We start from the raw sequence: 19468 nt of genomic DNA, 5'->3' as shown, positions 1-19468 counted from the left end.
ATGCTGGAGTATTCCTCTTCTGCCAAGCTTCTGGAGGATGGGAGTCATCTTGTCTGCCAGTATTGTGGTTTATCCACAGGCATTCATGGTGCCATTGACAGTGGTCATCTCCCCACCACCACTAGGACTCACCCTCGCTCCATATCACGCCCCCACCTCTTGGCTTCATTGGACTCACCCTCGCTCCATATCACACTCCCACCTCTGGGCTTCATTGGACTCACCCTCGCTCCATATCACACTCCGCCCTCTGGGCTTCATTGGACTCACCTGTGCTCCATATCACACTCCCCCCTCTGGGCTCCATATCACACTCCCCCCTCTGGGCTTCATATCACACTCCCACCTCTGTGCTTCATATCACACTCCCACCTCTGTGCTTCATTGGCGGGGTCCTACATTCACTGTGGTACTCCGGGCCATGTTCACACTTAACCTGCTGACCCGTCGGCTGTATATCCTCCTGAGAACCAACCCATAGACTTGTGTCCTCTGTAGTTGACAATTTTTAAAAGAATATCACAAAAAAAGAGAAATTTGATCACACTTTTTTTTCGTGGTTCCCAGAAGGATATAGAGGTGAATGTTGTGGCTTCATGCCCTTCCGTTCTATCAAAATTAAGCCAAAATCTCTCCCTTTTCATTAACTAGAGCCATTTGTCTGCACAGCAAAAGAGGAAAAGCTGAACGGAGCAAAGTACATGCATATCCTCAATGCAAACCTGGTCCAGAGCGATCAGGACCTCAGAGTGGGTCAAAGGTTACCCCTTTCAACTGGGCAATGACCCTAAGCACACAGCCAAGACAACACAGGCTTAGGGACAACTCTGTGAATGTCCTTGAATGGTCCAGCCAGATCCCTTTTCGGTACGTCAAAAGTTGTAACCGAAAGATGGCTTTCAACAGAGGGTCAGTCAGAGGACTCAAAAGCGCAACACAACATGACCACATGTAACTTACCTACTCAAAAAGACTTCATTGTAGCTAAATGAACAGAAGTGATTGTTGTAGCTAGTTATTTTGTTAATGATTTTCCTTCAACTGTTCAAGACCTTTCTCTAAAGCTTTTCTCACCATTACAGATGAGTGTTAAGGTGAATTTGCGAGGGTTGCCTCCCCGCATTCTTGATGTGGTCCTCAAACCAGAGACCATTCAGATTGACAGGTTAGAAAACTATTTTTATAATCGTAAACATGATCACAAATCCAGCCTTATGTTATTGATGTCTAATGTAAATCCTGTTTCTGGTAAGGAGAATGTAAACAGTAATGGGGCCGTTCCTGTTTAATCCTGCTCTTCCAGGTCCTTTCCTAAATTCAATGTGGCTCCTTGGGACCCTACTCCTATTGGAGAGGCTGTGATGCTCCACCTTTCATATTACAGGTGTGTGTTTTCAGTGTGTGTGTGTGTGTGTGTATAATATAGAATAATACTATAGTTTAATATTTACTGCTTGAAATAACAATTTGTGCTTGAGAATGTTTTTCATCAAAGAATTTTCTTGCATGGAATAGCCTGAATTTCTTAGAACAATAATCAATGTCTTTGTAGAAACGTATTTCTTTCTGACCATTTTTAGACCTTTATCTGCTGTGCCGGGAACTCGCGTAGTCCAAATAAGGCTAGTTTTTAGCTGCACAAACATAAGTGTAAAAGGGTTGCAATTGGCCTTTTAAACCGGCATTTTACGTCTAAATTCTATATTCCATTCAAACAGGCCTTTTACGCCTAAATTCTATATTACATTCAAAAGCTGCCCCTTCTAGCTGTAGTAGTCATTTACATTTTGTACATTTCTGATCAACATCAGGTTATTTGAATTCATAAAACATGTGGATTCCAAACTTTTGAGCTGAAGTGTATACAATTTTATGTTATGCCTTTTCATGTAACAGAAACCCCAGACTTCACCTCTCAGAGAAAGCATTGCGCTTAACTTACCGTCAGGCAAGACAGAACAACAAACCCCAGTTCACCTGCTTCTTGCTGGGAGCATTCAATGTGGATAACGGTGAGTGTGATTTGATAACATCTGATGTAGGACGTTTGGTGACTCTTGAGTTGATTTCTTATTTTCTCTCTTCACAGAAAATTAAAAACTAATATTATTTAATAGAAAGTTTCTGCATGAGGTCCATTGTCATCATGCAGATACTGACCTTAACTCTTCATAAATGTTATTCAGTGTTTATGTGTTAAATTCTTACCAAAGTTCCTACTGGCTGAGGCATTGCTGATCTGTTGGTAGGATGTCCTTTTGGCAGCTGTGACTGTAGATGAGAAGGCAGATATAGAGACTGTCTGTCTTTCAGCAGCCCTTTACATTAGACAGATATAGAGACATGTCTGTCTTTCAGCAGCCCTTTCCAATAGACAGATATAGAGACATGTCTGTCTTTCAGCAGCCCTTTCCAATAGACCGATTTTTGCCGTAAGGGTGAGACCACATGGATTGATCAGGCCCTAATGGATAAAGGGGATAGGACATCAAAACAGGAACACTTTATAAACTAGTGAGGAGTGTGTGCTGAGGGTGGATAGAGTGGATCCTCAGTGGTTGGATGAATTAGGACGTAATCCAGAAACGGACACCCAAGGAGAAACAATAGGATGTTTTGGGACATGCTATATATCCATAACTTTATAAAGTAATGGATACATGTATATCGCATACATCTGTACATCTACATCTAATATATATCTACTAAAAAAATAAAAGTATGGACACCCACTAAATACCCTCTGCCGTTTACAAATTTTGCCATACAACAGCGTGTTTGGAACTACGAATGCACCACTTAAAATAAGTATTACTTCTGCAACCAGAAAACCAGGTCTTGCCGCAGCAGCAGCAGTAGTGTTTCTAGTAGTGCTATGTGCCACGTGCATGAAACTAGGCCTAGTCTTGCTGACAGAAATATGAAAAAGTTAACTAAGCACATGAATATCCATGGGTACACATCCATGAATGTCCATATCTACTGAGCAGCATCTGAAGCCTTTATCCACTCAAACTCCTAGTAAAAGTTTTTTGTGCTACTGCACAAGTTTGTTTGACTTCCTTTTGTCAGGTTATACATTCGATCCATCATTTTAGTTCATTTTGGTGTTGTGCTTCAAATATACGTATCAAAATGTGCTTTGAAAATGGCATACAAACACCAAATGTACCTTTTATGTATCAGTAAAAGACAACACAGTTGACTGTATAAACTGTCATCTTTTAAACTGTTTGTGACCTTATGGTTGTCTAGATGAAGGTGTGACCCTTTCTCTGGATCGTCTGGACCCTGGCAGGGAGAAGCCAGGCTCGGGAGGAAGGGTGCCCAGCTCCTTTCTGCCTGGTGACGTGGTGGTGCCCTGTTTATTTGAAGCTCGGCATGGCAGCTCTATCACCAACACTGTTCCTGCACACTATGTGGATGACCTCAGTGCATCCTTTAAGGTATCATGCAAGTTAGAACTGATTTTGGTAGCATGTTTTGCATAATGCGGTAGTCCACACTAGTGCATCATCAGCAAGAGGCTTTTAACTGGATCCAAGAAAAACATATCACTCATTAGTCATTGCATTGACTCCCTGTTAAGTTTAAGAGTCAATTTCAAAGTTATTTTATTAAAAAGTTAGTCAATAGTCTCAATGGTTCAGCCCCACCCTTCCTCAGCGATCTCAATGGTTCAGCCCCACCCTTCCTCAGCGCTCTCAATGGTTCAGCCCCACCCTTCCTCAGCGATCTTAATGGTTCAGCCCCACCCTTCCTCAGCGATCTTAATGGTTCAGCCCCACCCTACCTCAGTGATCTTAATGGTTCAGCCCCACCCTACCTCAGTGATCTTAATGGTTCAGCCCCACCCTGCCTCAGTGATCTTAATGGTTCAGCCCCAGCCTACCTCAGATGAAAAAAAAATGACTGCTCCTTACTTTGTTTCCATGGTCTTTGTAAATAGCTTGAAAAAAGCAGCTTGTATAACCTATATTTAACATGTACACTATAAACATGTAAAGCAGACATAAAGTTCAAAGCATTAATTCATTGATTTTGAGTAATCTCGCTTTTAAAATGTCAAAATGACCTTCCCCTTGCACAGATACTTCAGCAAAACTGTAGCAGCAAAGAGACTCTGGAGCTCTCTCAGCTGCTCATGCTGCGAGGCTGGATCAGCTGCATAGAGAACAACGACAGCCTCAGCTTCAGTCTGCACTGGGCTGCCAGCACCTTAGCAACCATATTGCAGGCCACACCCATCAGAGCCATCCCCATCATTCCCACCGCTCTCGCCCGGAACCTCAGCTCCCCGATCAACCAGGCACAGCCCCTCCACACACTGAGCCAGAAGCGAGGGTAAGGATGGCATACAGGCCAGTTCATCTCTTTGATGTTTTTATGTCTGTGTTTGTGTCTGGATGGTATAGTTCCTCAAAATGGCCACACCATCATACCACACCACCTTTCTAATGTCATAACATTTACTCTCTTGAGGCCCACTACGATATATACAGTATATGTCGCAAATAGACCAATTAACTCTCTGGCTTACCTGTGTTTAGATTTCTAACCATGGACCAAACCCGCAAGCTACTGCTAATTCTGGAATCAGATCCCAAGGTCTACACCCTCCCACTGGTTGGAGTGTGAGTTGCGCCACACATCTTTCCTCTTTGTCAGGATTGAGTTGACTTTTTACAACTCTTAATTGTTTGTGTTGTTCTTCTTCTGTTGTGACAGATGGTTGTGTGGAGTCACACACATCCACAGTCCTCAGGTGTGGGCGTGGTGCCTTAGGTTTCTCTACAGCTCGTCCTTGCAGGAAAGGTGGGTCCTTGCACCTCTGTTTATGGGGGTGAGGGTGTTAGTGGACAAATTTCATGATTCAGTTCGATACAGGGGCCTCTCAATTTCAAACAGTTTTGCTACAGCAAATTAGGGTTGAGACTACTAAATTCGGGGCTGCAAACAAATGTCTTGCTCTACCAGCCACAGTGGCTGGTGTATGTTCCATATATGGGCCATTCTACCGAATTCGTGTAATATGAAGTCCCTCAACAATAAAAACTATTTACAAAACAATTAGGTATTTAGGCATAGATATTTACTAAGAAAATGTTATGGTCTATATAAACCCAATGCAATAAATGAGATAGTGATAAGCTAAATATATACAAAATCATAGGGTACTTTCTATTGGGAAGCAGCTGTCCCCAACCCTGACATCTAAATTTCAATGCCTATAAATAACACTTTTAATTTTTTTTAGATTTTTTTCAATGATTTAATTTCAAAGATCTTTATGATTGGGTTGAAACAGAACTTGGAATATTTAGATGTATTGTGGGTTTCATTTTTAAATCAATTAACTATACTCAAAAAATCATGTCCCTAGTTTTCATGTCACTACCGAAACACAAGAGTTTTAGTCCATTGGCTGAGCCTGTGTTTTAGCCACGACCCTGCATTTTTGACCATGCAGTGACACTGCATCCCTGTCCCTCTTGGTTGAATGGTAAGTAGCTAAATCCCATAGTTTTTATATAAATGTGTTCCAAAGTCTGAAAATCGACGTGTAACCTTAAGAATTGTCACTACCGAAACCCATGTTTTCTTCAATTAAGTAAACCTTTTGGGGTTTCATGCAAAATCCTATGTTTGTATGTGTGTACACCACTTCAAAGATTTGTTCGTAAGCCGTGTGCTTGCTAGAATTCTTTATTTATGCTTAAAGTTAGCTAGAATTGTCACTACCGAAACAGTCACTACCGAAACATATGGTAGTGACCTGATGATTTCGGAAGTGACAAAATGAAATGGTAAGTAGTTAAATCCCATAATTTTTAAATAAATGTGTTGTGTGGACTAAAGGGCGGCCCAGAGCACCTTTTGGACGATTTTGGGAGATAAATGAACATCCATCCAACAGTGCAGTCACTAACGAAACACTGGATGTCACTACCGAAACAGTGCAGCACTACCGAAACACTGGATGTTTTGTAAAAAATTAAGTATATTGAGTAATCAACTAAAATGTTATGATACTGATTGGATTAATGTATGTTCAATTTCATCAATCAACAACTCTGGAATCAATATGATCAGTATTTTGCATTTTACAAAGAAATATTGCACTTAGATTTTGATGAATTGTATAAATTGAACTTGAAAATTTGGTAAAAATTTCATTTTTATGGATTTCATTGTGAAAACCTTCAAGAAATATTTGTAAAAATACTCTTCAGAGAAGGGAAGGAAACACAATCTGAACAGGTCAATAATAATGCTTTTTTACTATAGTAAATGTGATGTTTCAGTAGTGACAATTTTTGGAAGAGGAAAAACATTCCAACACATTCTGAAAATACAATATAAAAATTGACTGTTCTTTTACTAGATATGTGTTCTTTAGATATGGTACAATATACATACAGACAAAGTTTTGGGAATAAAACATAAAAAAAATCAAAATATTTCCGACCTGACTTTGCACCAATTCGGTAGAATGGCCCATATACTTGCCATTCAAGTAGTTTTACCAGCCAGTTTCATAATTTTATCATGTTTGATAATATTTATATGAATCGTAACTATTTTATTTGTGGATATTACAAATGATATACAGTACATTCATTCCATAAGGTCTATCAAAAGGTTATAGGTTAACGATTTACTTTTGGAAACATAATTAACGATGATTTAGAAGACATGGGTACAGTGCATAGGAGTGTGTCACCTACAAGGGTACTTGTCTGTTTTTTACAATGGCAAACTTGGAACAGATTCACAATTTCTACCGGGGGCAAAACATGTATGACATGAATTCCGTTAAATATCGTTCAATTTACACTATTCACGTAAGTGATATATTTTAAAAATGAAAATGGTGAAAGGTGAGGAGTTTGCATCCCTGCATTTGTGTTCGATAATTCAGAGGGTATGCATTGTTACACACTTAGATGACTAGACTATTGCTTTTCATTAATTTATGTACCATAGATGTTTTATTGAACAATACAATTTGATAGACATTTCTTTTACACCCCAGTTTACCCTTTTCACCTTCTGCCTTCTCATCACAGTACTCACAGTATGAAGGCTTCTTATCAGTGATGCAGGCACTACTGCACTACTCTTGTTCTCACATGTGGTCTATCCCTGCAGGGTCTTGTCTGAGGAAGGGGCCTTTCTGGTGGTGCTGTACTCCTTAACCCACAGAAAGCCAGAGTTCTACCAGTGCCAGCTAACTGGCAGCAAGAACCCGAATCTGGACATGCTGCTGCTTACGAGTACAGAGTCCCTCACGCTCTACAAGGTCAGTTCCAGTGTGAGGCAGTGCATAACCCGTTGTTATGAAGTTATATGCTCTAATCTCTGATTCATTTTTTCCTGTATTGTAATGGTTGCCTGTTGACTGATCATATAGGCCATCATTTTATAACAGTAGACAGTAGCGCTACTTCTAGACCACATTTTCTGTCCTTATATTATTTTGAAATGATAAACTCAATATAATGATAAACAAATATTGAAGAAAAAAAAAAGACCCACACCATCAGTTAAAAGGTTTGTTACACCCAATTTTGGTCAACCCATCCGCTTATGCTTAGAAGGCTAATTAAGGATGCATTAGGAGTTGAGATTAGAAAAAATTTACAAGATGATTATAATATCATATAGAGAGCAGTGGAATACATTTTGGCTATATAAATCACTGACAGTATGACCGTATGGTAGGAGTAGGTACGTGTGGGCTGAGTACGGTGGGAGAGTCTACAGCAGAGTCCCACAGCGAAGATAGTCTAGACTAGAAGGGGAAGAAAGAAACAAAGTGAGTGGGTAGAGTTTGGCTGCAAATATGCATAGATGTACTTGATGTATTGTATATGGTGGTGATGAACAATTTGTCCAGTTTTATTGATATTGGGAATTTGTATGTATTTTTTTGTGGCGAGTTATGTTAAGTTCTTTATTTGTAGTAAACGGAAGGGTAGATAGCCTATATAAAGATAAGTGCTGTGCAAAGATTTTAGGCTAACCTTAATGTGCTTATTGCCTTGCTCTTTAGTCAATCTTCAGGTTTAATTATTATGTTATCTAGTATGAAAATACTAGAGATATTTTTTGCATATCATTATGAAAAGGATTTGAGTTTTATTTTTATTTGAGTCTATGTATATTTGCATGTTGGGGGGGGAGTGGGATCGGATCGGATCACAAGTGGACACTTGAGACACGTGGAGAGGCATTCTAATGCCAGGTGTTCACTTGAGATGGGATCACCAAAGAAATGTATTAATATCAGGTGTAAACAGCCTCCCCACACCATAAACGGACTCAAAGGAAAAGCCTTAGATTCCAAACGTCTGATATGTGGATTGTTTTTGTTCCTGTTGAGTAGCATGTGGAGCCAAATGAGAAGAAGCCCTTGTCATTTGAGCTCCACGCTGGAAGTGAACACCAGGACACCCAGCTCTATAAAGAAGTGATGTCTCGAACAGCCTCCAGCAGGTACACAGTTAGGGATGATTCAGAAAGAAATTATATGGTGGTGTTTTCTTCTGTTATATGTCCTGTTTTCTTAACTTTTCAGGCGCCTCAGTGGAGCAGCAATGGCGTCCTCTCCTCAAAATAGGCCATCATTTGACCATGACTCAGGGATGGAGGAAGATCTTTCTCCCAGACCATCCCCAAACCCCCACCCAGCTGGGGAACAGGTCTGTTCATGTGGCGCTTAGCAGAGTTGTTTGATACTCCAGGGTGGACCAGAAACATATACATATATTGGATAACCAACATCTGAACCTACTGTGGCTATGTCATATTATTCATGTGTCAGAGAAAAACTAAATGTGTGCAACATTTCTCTGTCCACCAAAATATGAACAAACGCCCCAAAAGAAAACGTAAAAAATATATAAATTACTTCACAGATTTAATGGGGGCTTAAATCAAGTGTTGTTCGCAGGAAAGCGGACGGGTCATGTTAAAAAAACTTGCATGTCTTTTAGGTGAGGCAGATGCAGCCCACGGTACCAGAGCTATCTTTGGTGATGGATGGCAGCTTTGTGGCTCCTGATGCAACGCCCCACCTCCCTCTTCCCACCCTACAGCACAAGGAGAATGCTGGGTCCCCCAGAACCCATACAGGGCTCAACGTCCGTAGACAGAACCGGCGCAGTGCTTCCCCCCCAGTAAACAGAACTGTTACCACAACCATGTCAAGTAAAGGTCATGAAGAGTCAACTGGATGTTCACCATCAGCATTGTCTAAGTTATCCTCGCCACCTAAGACGGGTGTTCTGCCTGGTGGCTCTTTTGAGCCGTTTAGGCAGCATCCTGTGGTACACCTACAGTCACCCTGCAGTAGATTCTCTGGCACTACCTCAGGTCCGCCTGTGCCTCAGTTGTGCATGTTCCCCAGCACCCCTTTGAAGTCTGTCAGTAAGCCTGATAGCTGCTGCCACCACCACGACCATCACCAGCCCCAGCCTTGGTCAGAGACACCCCTACCCTCAGGCCTGTTGCATCAGATGACACCTACTAACCCAGTCAAAGCTTCCTATGCTACAGAATCTACTCCTCTCATGAACTGTTGCCTGTCACCACCTCACCACACTCCCCATCAGGGTCCAATGTATGGTTCACCTACACATTTGGGCTGTTTGCAGCATAGTGCCCTCAGTAAGAGCCGCCAGAGCCATCCAGTGCCACCAGAGATCCAGGCCCAGGGTTGCCAGAGCCAGGGTTGCCAGAGCCAGGTTGCCAGCCTGGCTTTTCCTGATAACGGTCAGGTGAACATGCTCTCTGTTGATGCTTATAGAATACTTATGGATCAGGACCGGCAGCTGAAACTTCTGCAAGCGCAGGTGAGTAATATTTAGGTATTTTTTCCTAACTAATTCTGGATGTACAGTCTCCAACAGCTTTCACAGGCCTATCTTTTAAGAGCCGTTGTTGTAACCATATTTAAAAATATATATTCCCTCACTATTAGATGACTATCAGTGATCCACTCACAATACACCTGATCTCCTCCAATGCTTTAATTCAACCTGACCACAACCGGAACCGCTAAAATTAAACAAGAATGCCCGTCTGATGTTTTAAAAAAAAAATGAAGTGCTGCATTCTTTTGGATAGATAAAACTTCCAGGCTGCTTTTAAATGAGAACAGAATTCTCCACATGGAAAGATAGCTGAGCCTACCTGGAGCATTCATAACATCCTTTGGTCAAACAACAGCAGTGAAGATGCACAGGCACCCTGAGTCTTATCATTTTATAAGTTAATTTGAAGAGACCATAACTCAGCCAGATAACTATTTTATTTACTTTTTTTACGTAGAGGGATGTAAGAAAATAACAATAAGCTTGAGTATTGCAATATTATACTTTATGATACAGATTCTCAAAAACATTTTAAAAAAATAGTTCACGTGCAAAGATTTGTGGCAGAGCATGGTTCATTTTGTGTTGTATTTAAACCCCTGACCTCTAAAAAACAATGTTCTGACTGCATTAAAAAAGTAAATTTCTTTTTTTAAACAATGCCCGTTTAACCTAAAATGACATTTGAATCGTAACCTCTGTATCATGATATGTATCGTATGGCCAGATTCTTGCCAATCCACAGCCCTTTTAACTTGTGTCATTTCTCAGATTCACAAACTTCTGGAAGCCCAAAGCCAGAGAGCAACCTCTTCTGAGCCATCTGACGACTTCTCGCACCAGTCAGGAGAGAAGCGTGACAAGCTAAGCCCCACTCAAACACCAACCTCCCCCGACCACAGGAAGAAGAGCAGTGTCAGCATCGCCATAGGAACAGGTAAACTTCAGTCATCAGTAACCTCTGGTCATCCCCACACATGCACATGGAGTTATTCACTGCATCTTTAGCTTGTGATTGTGCATGATGCATCATGTGGATATTCATCTGTCCTGTTACTGCTGGGGAGACAGATGTTGTGGCGGTGACATCACTGAGACAAAGGACCAATAGATAAGGCGAGGGCAGAGAGAAGATTGTGTTTAAGTTTTAGATGATGTCAAAATATGGGCCTAAAACTTGATCCAGCTGTCTTGTGTTGCCTAGGCTAATAGTATGACTTGCTAGATCAAAATTATGTCTATATTTGGTAGAATATTTGGAAACATTACTTTGAATGCACAAAGTTCAACAGTTTGGAATCATTTAGAAAATTCCATTATTAAAGTCAGAATAGCATTGCATTGGTCTGAAATCTGGATCTAGATATTACTGTTGTAGATGAGTGATTTTGAATGGAATATCTACATAGTCACACAAAGGCCCATGTTCTGCAACTGACACTCCTGTGTTCTAGATCGATAGATAGATAGATGGATACTTTATTGATCCCGAGGGAAATTAAGGTCATCCAGTAGCTTACACTTACAAACAAACATGAATAACAATAAATACAAAAATCACAATAAATACAAAAACAATACACATAGGGAGAACATGTAAACATGGGGGTGGGGTGTTTACATATAACGTATACATATAACAATGTGCTTTACATGTGACAGGGCTGAGAGTCGTGGAAAGTAGTGCAAAAGTGTTCCTGTGCATGTGTGGATAGTGCAAAGAGTCCTGTGCTTGTGTGTGTGGGGATAGTGTAAAGTGATATACAGTGGCACTTGAAAGTATGGGAACCCCTTGAGCAGTTAAGAGTTTTCAGTTGTTTTACCATGATTTTTCATTATTTTCATCACCAATTTTCCATAGATGAAATGTCAGGTTTATGTTTATCATTTGCATTTACTTGTTTGGAGGGAATTGTTTGAGTAGCCAAAAAACTACATGAAACATGGAATTAGTCAATTTCAAAAGTAAGTGAACCCCCAGCTGAATTGGTAAAGTCAATTAAGCAAACCGATCAACCGAGACATCCTTAGGGAAAGGTTTGGGCAACACAGATTAAAAGAGAGAGGAAACCAACCAAACTACTGTAGTGCCAAGGTGTACCCACACAGACCAACAATGCCGAGAGGAAACGAGATATCCAAGAACATCAGGAAGAAGGTACTGACAGCCCATCAGTCTTGGGAAAGCTATAAGACCATCTCCAAAAGATTCCAGCTCCATCCATCCATCCAAGACAAATAATTTTGAAATGGAGGGCATTCAACATGACCGCATCTCTGCCTTGAGGTGGACGCCGATCAAGACCATCACCAAGAAGCACCAGAAGAAGAATAAATCAGGTAAAAGTCAACCCACACATCACCTGTAAAGAGTTTCGGACCTCTCTGGCAGCATCTGGGGTAAATGTACATGGGTCTACAATCAGACGAAAATTGTTGGTTTTGATCATTACCAAATAATTCTATCTCGGACTCATCTGTCAAAAGAAGGGACTTCCGGAAGGCCTTTGGTTTATCCAAGTGCTCTCTGGTAAAGTTAAAACGGGCAGTTTTGTTCTTTCTTCAGAGCAGAGGCTTCCTTCTAGCAACCCGATGTCATGTCTATTCAATTTCCGTCTGATTGTAGACCCATGTACATTTACCCCAGATGCTGCCAGAGAGGTCCGAAACTCTTTAGAGGTGATGTGTGGGTTGACTTTTACCTGATTTATTCTTCTTCTGGCGCTTCTTGGTGATGTTCTTGATGGCCGTCCACTTCTAGGCAGAGATGCGGTCATGTTGAATGCCCTCCATTTCTAAATGATTTGTCTTGGATGGATGGATTGAGCTGGAATCTTTTGGAGATGGTCTTATAGCTTTCCCAAGACTGATGGGCTGTCGGTACCTTCTTCCTGATGTTCTCGGATATCTCGTTTCCTCTCGGCATGGTGGATCTGTGTGGGTACACCTTGGCACTACAGTAGTTTGGTTGGTTTCCTCTCTCTTTTAATCTGTGTTGCCCAACCCTTTTCCTAAGGATGTCTCAGTTGATTGGTTTGCTGAATTGACTAATTAAGCACCCAAATATGTTTCACCGAATCTGTTACCTGCTTGACTTTACCAATTCAGCTGGGGGTTCACTTACTTTTGAAATGGACTAATTCCATGTTTCATGTAGTTTTTTGGCTGCTCAAACAATTCCCTCTTAACAAGTACATGCAAATGATAAACATAAACCTGACATTTCATCTATGGAAAATTGGTGATGAAAATAATGAAAAATCATGGTAAAACAACAGAAAACTCTTAACTGCTCAAGGGGTTCACATACTTTCAAGTGGCACTGTAAATACTTAAATAAAGGAAAGGCAGTCCAAGGGGCTAGTGTAGCCAGTAAAAAAGTAGAAAAATGTAGAAAAGGATGGAAAAAGGATGAGCAGTGGGATGGAATAAAGTGTGATGAGAAGAGGAGGGCAGACTGAGGTAGACTCATGCAGAGAAGTCCATCTCCCTCCCCCTCCCCTTCGGTGTGGCGTTGTAGAGCTGAATGGCCCTGGGGACAAAGGACTTCCTCAGCCTGTCTGATGAGCATGACAGTGACAGGAGTCTGCCACTGAAGATGCTCCTCTGTCCATTAAAAGTATTGTACAGTGGGTGGTGGTCATTGTCCATGATTGTTAGCAGCCTGCTCAGGGTCCTACTCTCCGCCACTGTTGTTATGCAGTCCAGATCGGTGCCAACAACAGCTCCTGCCCTTCTCACCAGCCTGTCAAGTCGACCAGCATCCCTCTTCTTTGTGCTGCCTCCCCAGCACACCACAGCATAGAAAAGGACGCTGGCAACAACAGACTGATAAAACATACGCAGGAGTTTGTTGCAGACATTGAAGGACCTCAGCCTCCTCAAGAAGTAGAGTCGGCTTTGGCCCTTCTTGTAGATGGCATCTATGTTAGCTGACCAGTCCAGTTTATTGTCCAGGTGAACTCCTAAGTACTTGTAGGTGCTGACCACCTCCACACTGACACCCTCTATGGAGATTGGTAGCAGAGGAGGCTGAGACCTCCTAAAGTCTACCACCATCTCCTTGGTCTTGGAGGTGTTCAGCTGCAGGTGGTTATTCCTACACCACTGCACAAAGTTGTCCACCAGGCTCCTGTACTCACCCTCCTGTCCATCCCTGATGCATCCTACAACAGCAGAGTCATCAGAGAACTTCTGGATGTGGCACGACTCTGTGTTGTAAGTGAAGTCTGATGTGTACAGGGTGAACAGAACTGGTGAGAGTACAGTCCCCTGTGGAGCGCCGGTGCTGCACAACACAGTCTCAGATACGCAGTCTTTCAGCCTGACAAACTGCGGCCTCTCCGTCAAGTAGTCTGTGACCCAGGATACAAGGTGGGCGTTCACACCCATCTGCACGAGCTTGTCACTCAGACAGAGGGGCTGGATGGTGTTGAAGGCACTGGAGAAATCAAAGAACATGATTCTCCTTCTCATGATTCCACCTTCTCCTGGTAGGCAAACTGCAGCGGGTCAAGTGCATGGTGTACCTGGGGTCTGATGATGTGCAGTAGCAGTCGTTCCATGGTCTTGCAGATGTGAGATGTTAGGGCGACTGGCCTGTAGTCATTCAGCTCCCTGGGGTGTGGCTTCTTTGGAACAGGGATGAGGCAGGATGTTTTCCACAGAGCAGGGACCTTCCCCTGTTGGAGGCTCAGGTTGAAGAGATGCTGCAGAGGCTCACCCAGTTCCACAGCGCATTGGAAAATCCTTTTGTTATTGTGTATGTGCAGCTAAAATATTTTGATACAGACCGTACGGCAAGTAAAATGCACACAATGAATTACATTGAAAACAATGTAAAAGACTCTAAGCAAGTATAATTATTGTATTTTATTCCAAATAATAGATGTTTCAGTTAAACATACCGTTTGTCTGTGTTTTGGCATAAATATTTTATATTGTGATTTATATTGTTAATCTTGATATTTAGAAACCCTGTTTGTTTAAATAAAACCATGATCATAAGTGTTGTTCATAAGCGCACAGTGTTCCTGCAACTAAACTGAGTTACATGTGAAATATAGTATAATTATGTTCTTTAACAATACTATTTTGTTATCATTTCCTACTGGAAAAGGTGGTGGTATCATGATGTTGGGTGACAGGATATTTTTTGTAGGTCTCATCCAGTCTATTATGCTGTCTTCCAGGGGCTAGTCTGTTTTGTAACAGTAGTGAGGAGGAGTGGTGGAGAGATGGTACACCAGGAACTCTCAGCAATAGCTCTGACAGCCATTCCAGACAGTCCAGCCCAATGGTCGGAAGTGGAACAAACACAAACCGGATGAAGGACCCAGAGGAAGAGACTAGGGACCAGGATCAGAACCACAGGACATCACAACAAATGTACTCCAATCTTGTATTTCATAACAGGGTTTTATGTTAAGAAAAGTTGGTGCTCCATCCTTAATGGAGGAATTGAAGCAGTATTGATCTTTCCATCTATTCAGTGTTCTGGTGAATATAACTTCCCCAGTATAATGAAGTGTGTGTGTGTGTGTGTGTGTGTGTGTGTGTGTGTGTGTGTGTGTGTGTGTGTGTGTGTGTGTGTGTGTGTGTGTGTGTTAACCCCTTGTAGGAGCCCAGGTGCATCCCATTCTTCTCAGAGCCTCATGCTTGGAGACAGTGCCAGCATGTGTGGCCAGTTCCAGTCTACTAACACAGATGAGTCGCACAGCAAAGGTGTAGCTGCTGATCAAAGGTTCTTTCAAGATTTACTGGTAAGATTGGAGACTACAATAGTTAAGTACATATACATTCACATTTATTTGTGTTGTTTGACCAACAGTTGTTCTATTCAGTGAAATGTGTTAAATTGTGAAATCGTAAATGTAAGCCTATAGATTTCATAACAAAGCTATCTTAAAGGTGCAGTCCTCTGTCCTTGAGAAAGGTTGTTGATATTTGTCAAAAATTGTGTTTGATTGTAATCAAGGACTGTACTTGCTACAAGGTTTCATATGAAATAATGTCTTATCCAAACAATCGAGCATTTGATCCTGATGTAAATATTTAATCAGTGACTTGAAAAGATAATGAACTAGAGATGCATATTCGCCAGTAAGATTGTGCTGCAGCATCAGAGGACTGTGATTGATCTACTATATGAGAGCTACATGGACATGACTGTGATTGGTCTACTCTATGCGAGCTATATGGACATGACTGTGATTGGTCTACTCTATGTGAGCTATGTGGACATGACTGTGATTGGTCTACTCTATGCGAGCTACGTAGACATGACTGTGATTGGTCTTACTCTATGGGAGCTACGTAGACATGACTTTGATTGGTCTACTCTATGTGAGCTATATGGACATGACTTTGATTGGTCTACTCTATGTGAGCTATATGGACATGACTTTGATTGGTCTACTCTATGCGAGCTACGTAGACATGACTGTGATTGGTCTACTATATGCAAGCTATATGGACATGAATGCTTCAACCTGTGGAAGAATAGTTTGACATTGACATTGCATAAGGCATTTTGTGTACAAATGGTGGTTGGTGTGCAAATATATCGTTTTAACAACTATACCAGGATGTTTTATGAGTAGGTTTGTGTTTGTGTTTGATGTAATCAAGGACTGTACTTGCTACAAGGTTTCATATGAAATAATGTCTTATCCAAACAATCGAGCATTTGATCCTGATGTAAATATTTAATCAGTGACTTGAAAAGATAATGAACTAGAGATGCATATTCACCAGTAAGTAACTTGCTACTCTAGCTATGTAGCAAGAGGGGAAATATTACTGTTATGCTGCCAATAGTGGACAAAAACGTATTGCTGTATGAGTAAATCGGCTAACTTAATGTACCTACTAAATAGGTCGCCTTAATCATTATCAAAAAGATTGCCCCCCCTGAGAATTTTTCCAGGAGCCGCCACTGAAAGTATGTCAACATTTCAATGTTGGCTCTAAACCAATTCCTGTGACGCAAACCAAAATGAGAGGAGGCCTCTAATGGCGCCATCTAGTGGTCAATAAGCAGTTCTATAAACGCTGAATACCTGGTAGGCCATGGAGGAATGATTTAACTGAAAACCATTGGAGATCCCTCATGTGCAGTTGATCATGTCCTTAATGAGAATGTAGCATAAAGGTGTTTTAATGGACATGTGTAAACAAATCATCCAGGTGTATGTACATTTTGACCTCCATGTGAACCGCTTTGTGTGTCATTTAGGGTCAAGTAAACAGTCGTCTTCAGGACACCCTGAATGGAGAGGCAAGAAGTTCCAAATGTGAAGACAGGATGGCACCCTCCAGACAGTCGGCCAGTCCCCTAGCTGCTGTCTCAACCCAGGCCTCTTCTCCCATCCCTCTGTCACCAGCACCTTCTTTGAAGTCCTTGTCTCAATCCCAGTCCTCCCACCAGGGAGACCAGGTGTACAGTGCAACTGTGAAACATCTAGAGAAGTTGGGGGTCAATTTTGCCTCCAAAGACAAAGCCATGTGCACCAACATCAGCAGGTCTGTTTTTGTGTGTATGCAGTTACATTCACTGCATTCTGTGAGCTATTCCACCATGTGAAACTGTTTACTAATCCGCATGTCCTCCCTGTAAGCAGCACCCTAGCAGGTATCAACCCTGACGCAGTGCTCCCTAGACTGGCAGTGTGTGACCTTGTGGGCGCCAGCATGTGGACACCAGGATGCAGTGCTGATCTGAGCCTGGAGGCTAACTCCATTGCCCTGAAGTACCTGAGTGATGCCCAGTTGTCTCACCTCTCTCTGAAAAGGGAAGCCAAGCGGACCTCCAATGCCAATCAACCTTCTGTGGGTTTCTTGAGTAAGGCCTTAGCTGAGAGGACTGCCCCAGGTCTTAGCATGCTGTCTCCTACTAATATGTCCTTAGCCACACACAAATACATGAAGCGCTATGGCCTCATTGAGGGGGGTGACAGTGAGGAAGAGGAGGACCAGCAGGAGCATCGTGACTCTGTGTTGGGCTGCTCTTCACACATGGAGGGCTCAGGATACAGTGATGGTGTCCAGAGAGTTTTGAACATCACTAATGCACCATCTTACCAGTCACCACCTCACAACTCCCCCCACCTCGAGAATCAAGGACGGATTTTAAGAGACGTCCACCCCACTGTGCAGGTGCTTTTGCACAGTCGTGACCACACAGAGAAAGGTTCTCGAAAGCCACCCTCTGCTTTGGAGAACCAGCCTCATCTGGGGTCCATGGACACACAGGGTTCTGTTGGGAATTTCCTTGACCTTAGCCGATTGAGGCAGCTCCCCAAACTATTTTAAAGCAAAGGAAACTATTTATTTTTAATGTGACATGAAATAGCAGAAAAGTGTATTTTAGTACCCACTCATGAGCGTATGAGCGTATGCACGTATGCACGTATGCATTGTTTGTCCTGTGTGTATTTAATGTTGACGTGTAGGGATGTTACTGGGATATAGGGTTCAACCTCAGGAGGCCCCAGGTGCTCACCATTCTTACTCCACTTGTCCGTGCCATTAAATGTGTGTTGTTGAACTGTTGATTGTTATCTTTGTTAACATGTACTACATATCGTTTTTACACTGTTTGCATCTGTCAAGGTTTTTATAAATAAAGATTATTTCGATATTAGCTATTTTTCAACGTGTTCTTTGGATATAGAAACGGGCGAGCTCAGCCTCATGGGTCTAACTCCGTGCCATGATGGGGGTCGGGACCCTGCTGCTGACCTAGAGTTGTTTGTCCAGAACATGGAGACCATGGACCTTGTGTCTGAGGGCTGAGTGCATTAACATGGGACTCCGTAGCGCTCTATCACTATTTAATGACACAGTTTGGCTGTATGTGGATATTAAACGATAAAATGTCATGATTGGTTACAGGAGTTATATTATCAAAGGTCGGTGCAGAATCAGTTGCTGTTTTCTCTGCGCATTGGCTAAAGCTAGGGTTAGACTACAGGACTTCATCTGAATAGATTTTTAAAAGACTAGTATGGCACACCAGTGTAGCCAGTCTGTTTAATGCGGGTGTGCTTACGGGACATAAGGTGTGCCAAAGCTAAAAGTGATCTAGATCAACCATAACGCATATTAAGATTTCTTTAAAACATTGATTAACATTTATACATTGTCCCGACAGCAGGCTAGCTACTGCTTTTGTCTACTGTTGCTAAGCAGCATATGCTGGTTTCAAGAAATAAGGTGGTGGAAGCGAGCTGCCAAATGATTTCTTTCTTTAATATAGTTATAATAATTAATGCTACAAGTATTTTCTTAATAACATTAGAGCTCAACTGTAGCATAAAAACAGTGTAAAACGTGGAGTTTTGGCAACTGCAGTGGTCTACTTACTGATACTGAACATCTGCAGCATTAAACATGCAACTTCACGGCATCAGATTTAGTAGCAAGGGTATCCACACAACCATAACATAAAAAGCGAGAAGGCAGCAATCAGTGGAGCGCGTACAAAACGGATGGCATCCAGGCTAAGCCTCATTCGATCTAATTTAAAACGGCATGTGAAGCAACCAGCCTAAAAAGTAATCTCCAAGTAGCCTAATTGAAAGTCAAAA

At 41.9% G+C, this 19468-nt stretch overlaps 1 protein-coding gene across 1 annotated transcript; it reads left to right on the top strand.

Moving 5' to 3' along the window:
- Window positions 1-18674, top strand: stil (STIL centriolar assembly protein; the record flags this gene model as incomplete). Its single annotated transcript, XM_080860295.1, has 20 exons — window positions 1-409; window positions 670-749; window positions 1083-1165; window positions 1304-1384; window positions 1897-2012; window positions 3256-3446; window positions 4091-4344; window positions 4551-4634; window positions 4729-4815; window positions 7153-7303; window positions 8390-8499; window positions 8582-8705; window positions 9000-9857; window positions 10650-10815; window positions 14376-14427; window positions 14521-14677; window positions 15527-15640; window positions 17116-17402; window positions 17501-18132; window positions 18553-18674. The coding sequence occupies 20 exons, from the start codon at window positions 1-3 to the stop codon at window positions 18672-18674; spliced, it is 4158 nt and encodes a 1385-aa protein (XP_080716421.1).
- Window positions 18675-19468: the final 794 nt, after the last annotated feature.

The sequence above is a fragment of the Sprattus sprattus genome, assembly GCF_963457725.1.
Source record: "Sprattus sprattus genome assembly, chromosome: 2".
Lineage (NCBI taxonomy): Eukaryota > Metazoa > Chordata > Actinopteri > Clupeiformes > Clupeidae > Sprattus > Sprattus sprattus.
This window is presented reverse-complemented; position numbering and strand designations above follow the sequence as displayed.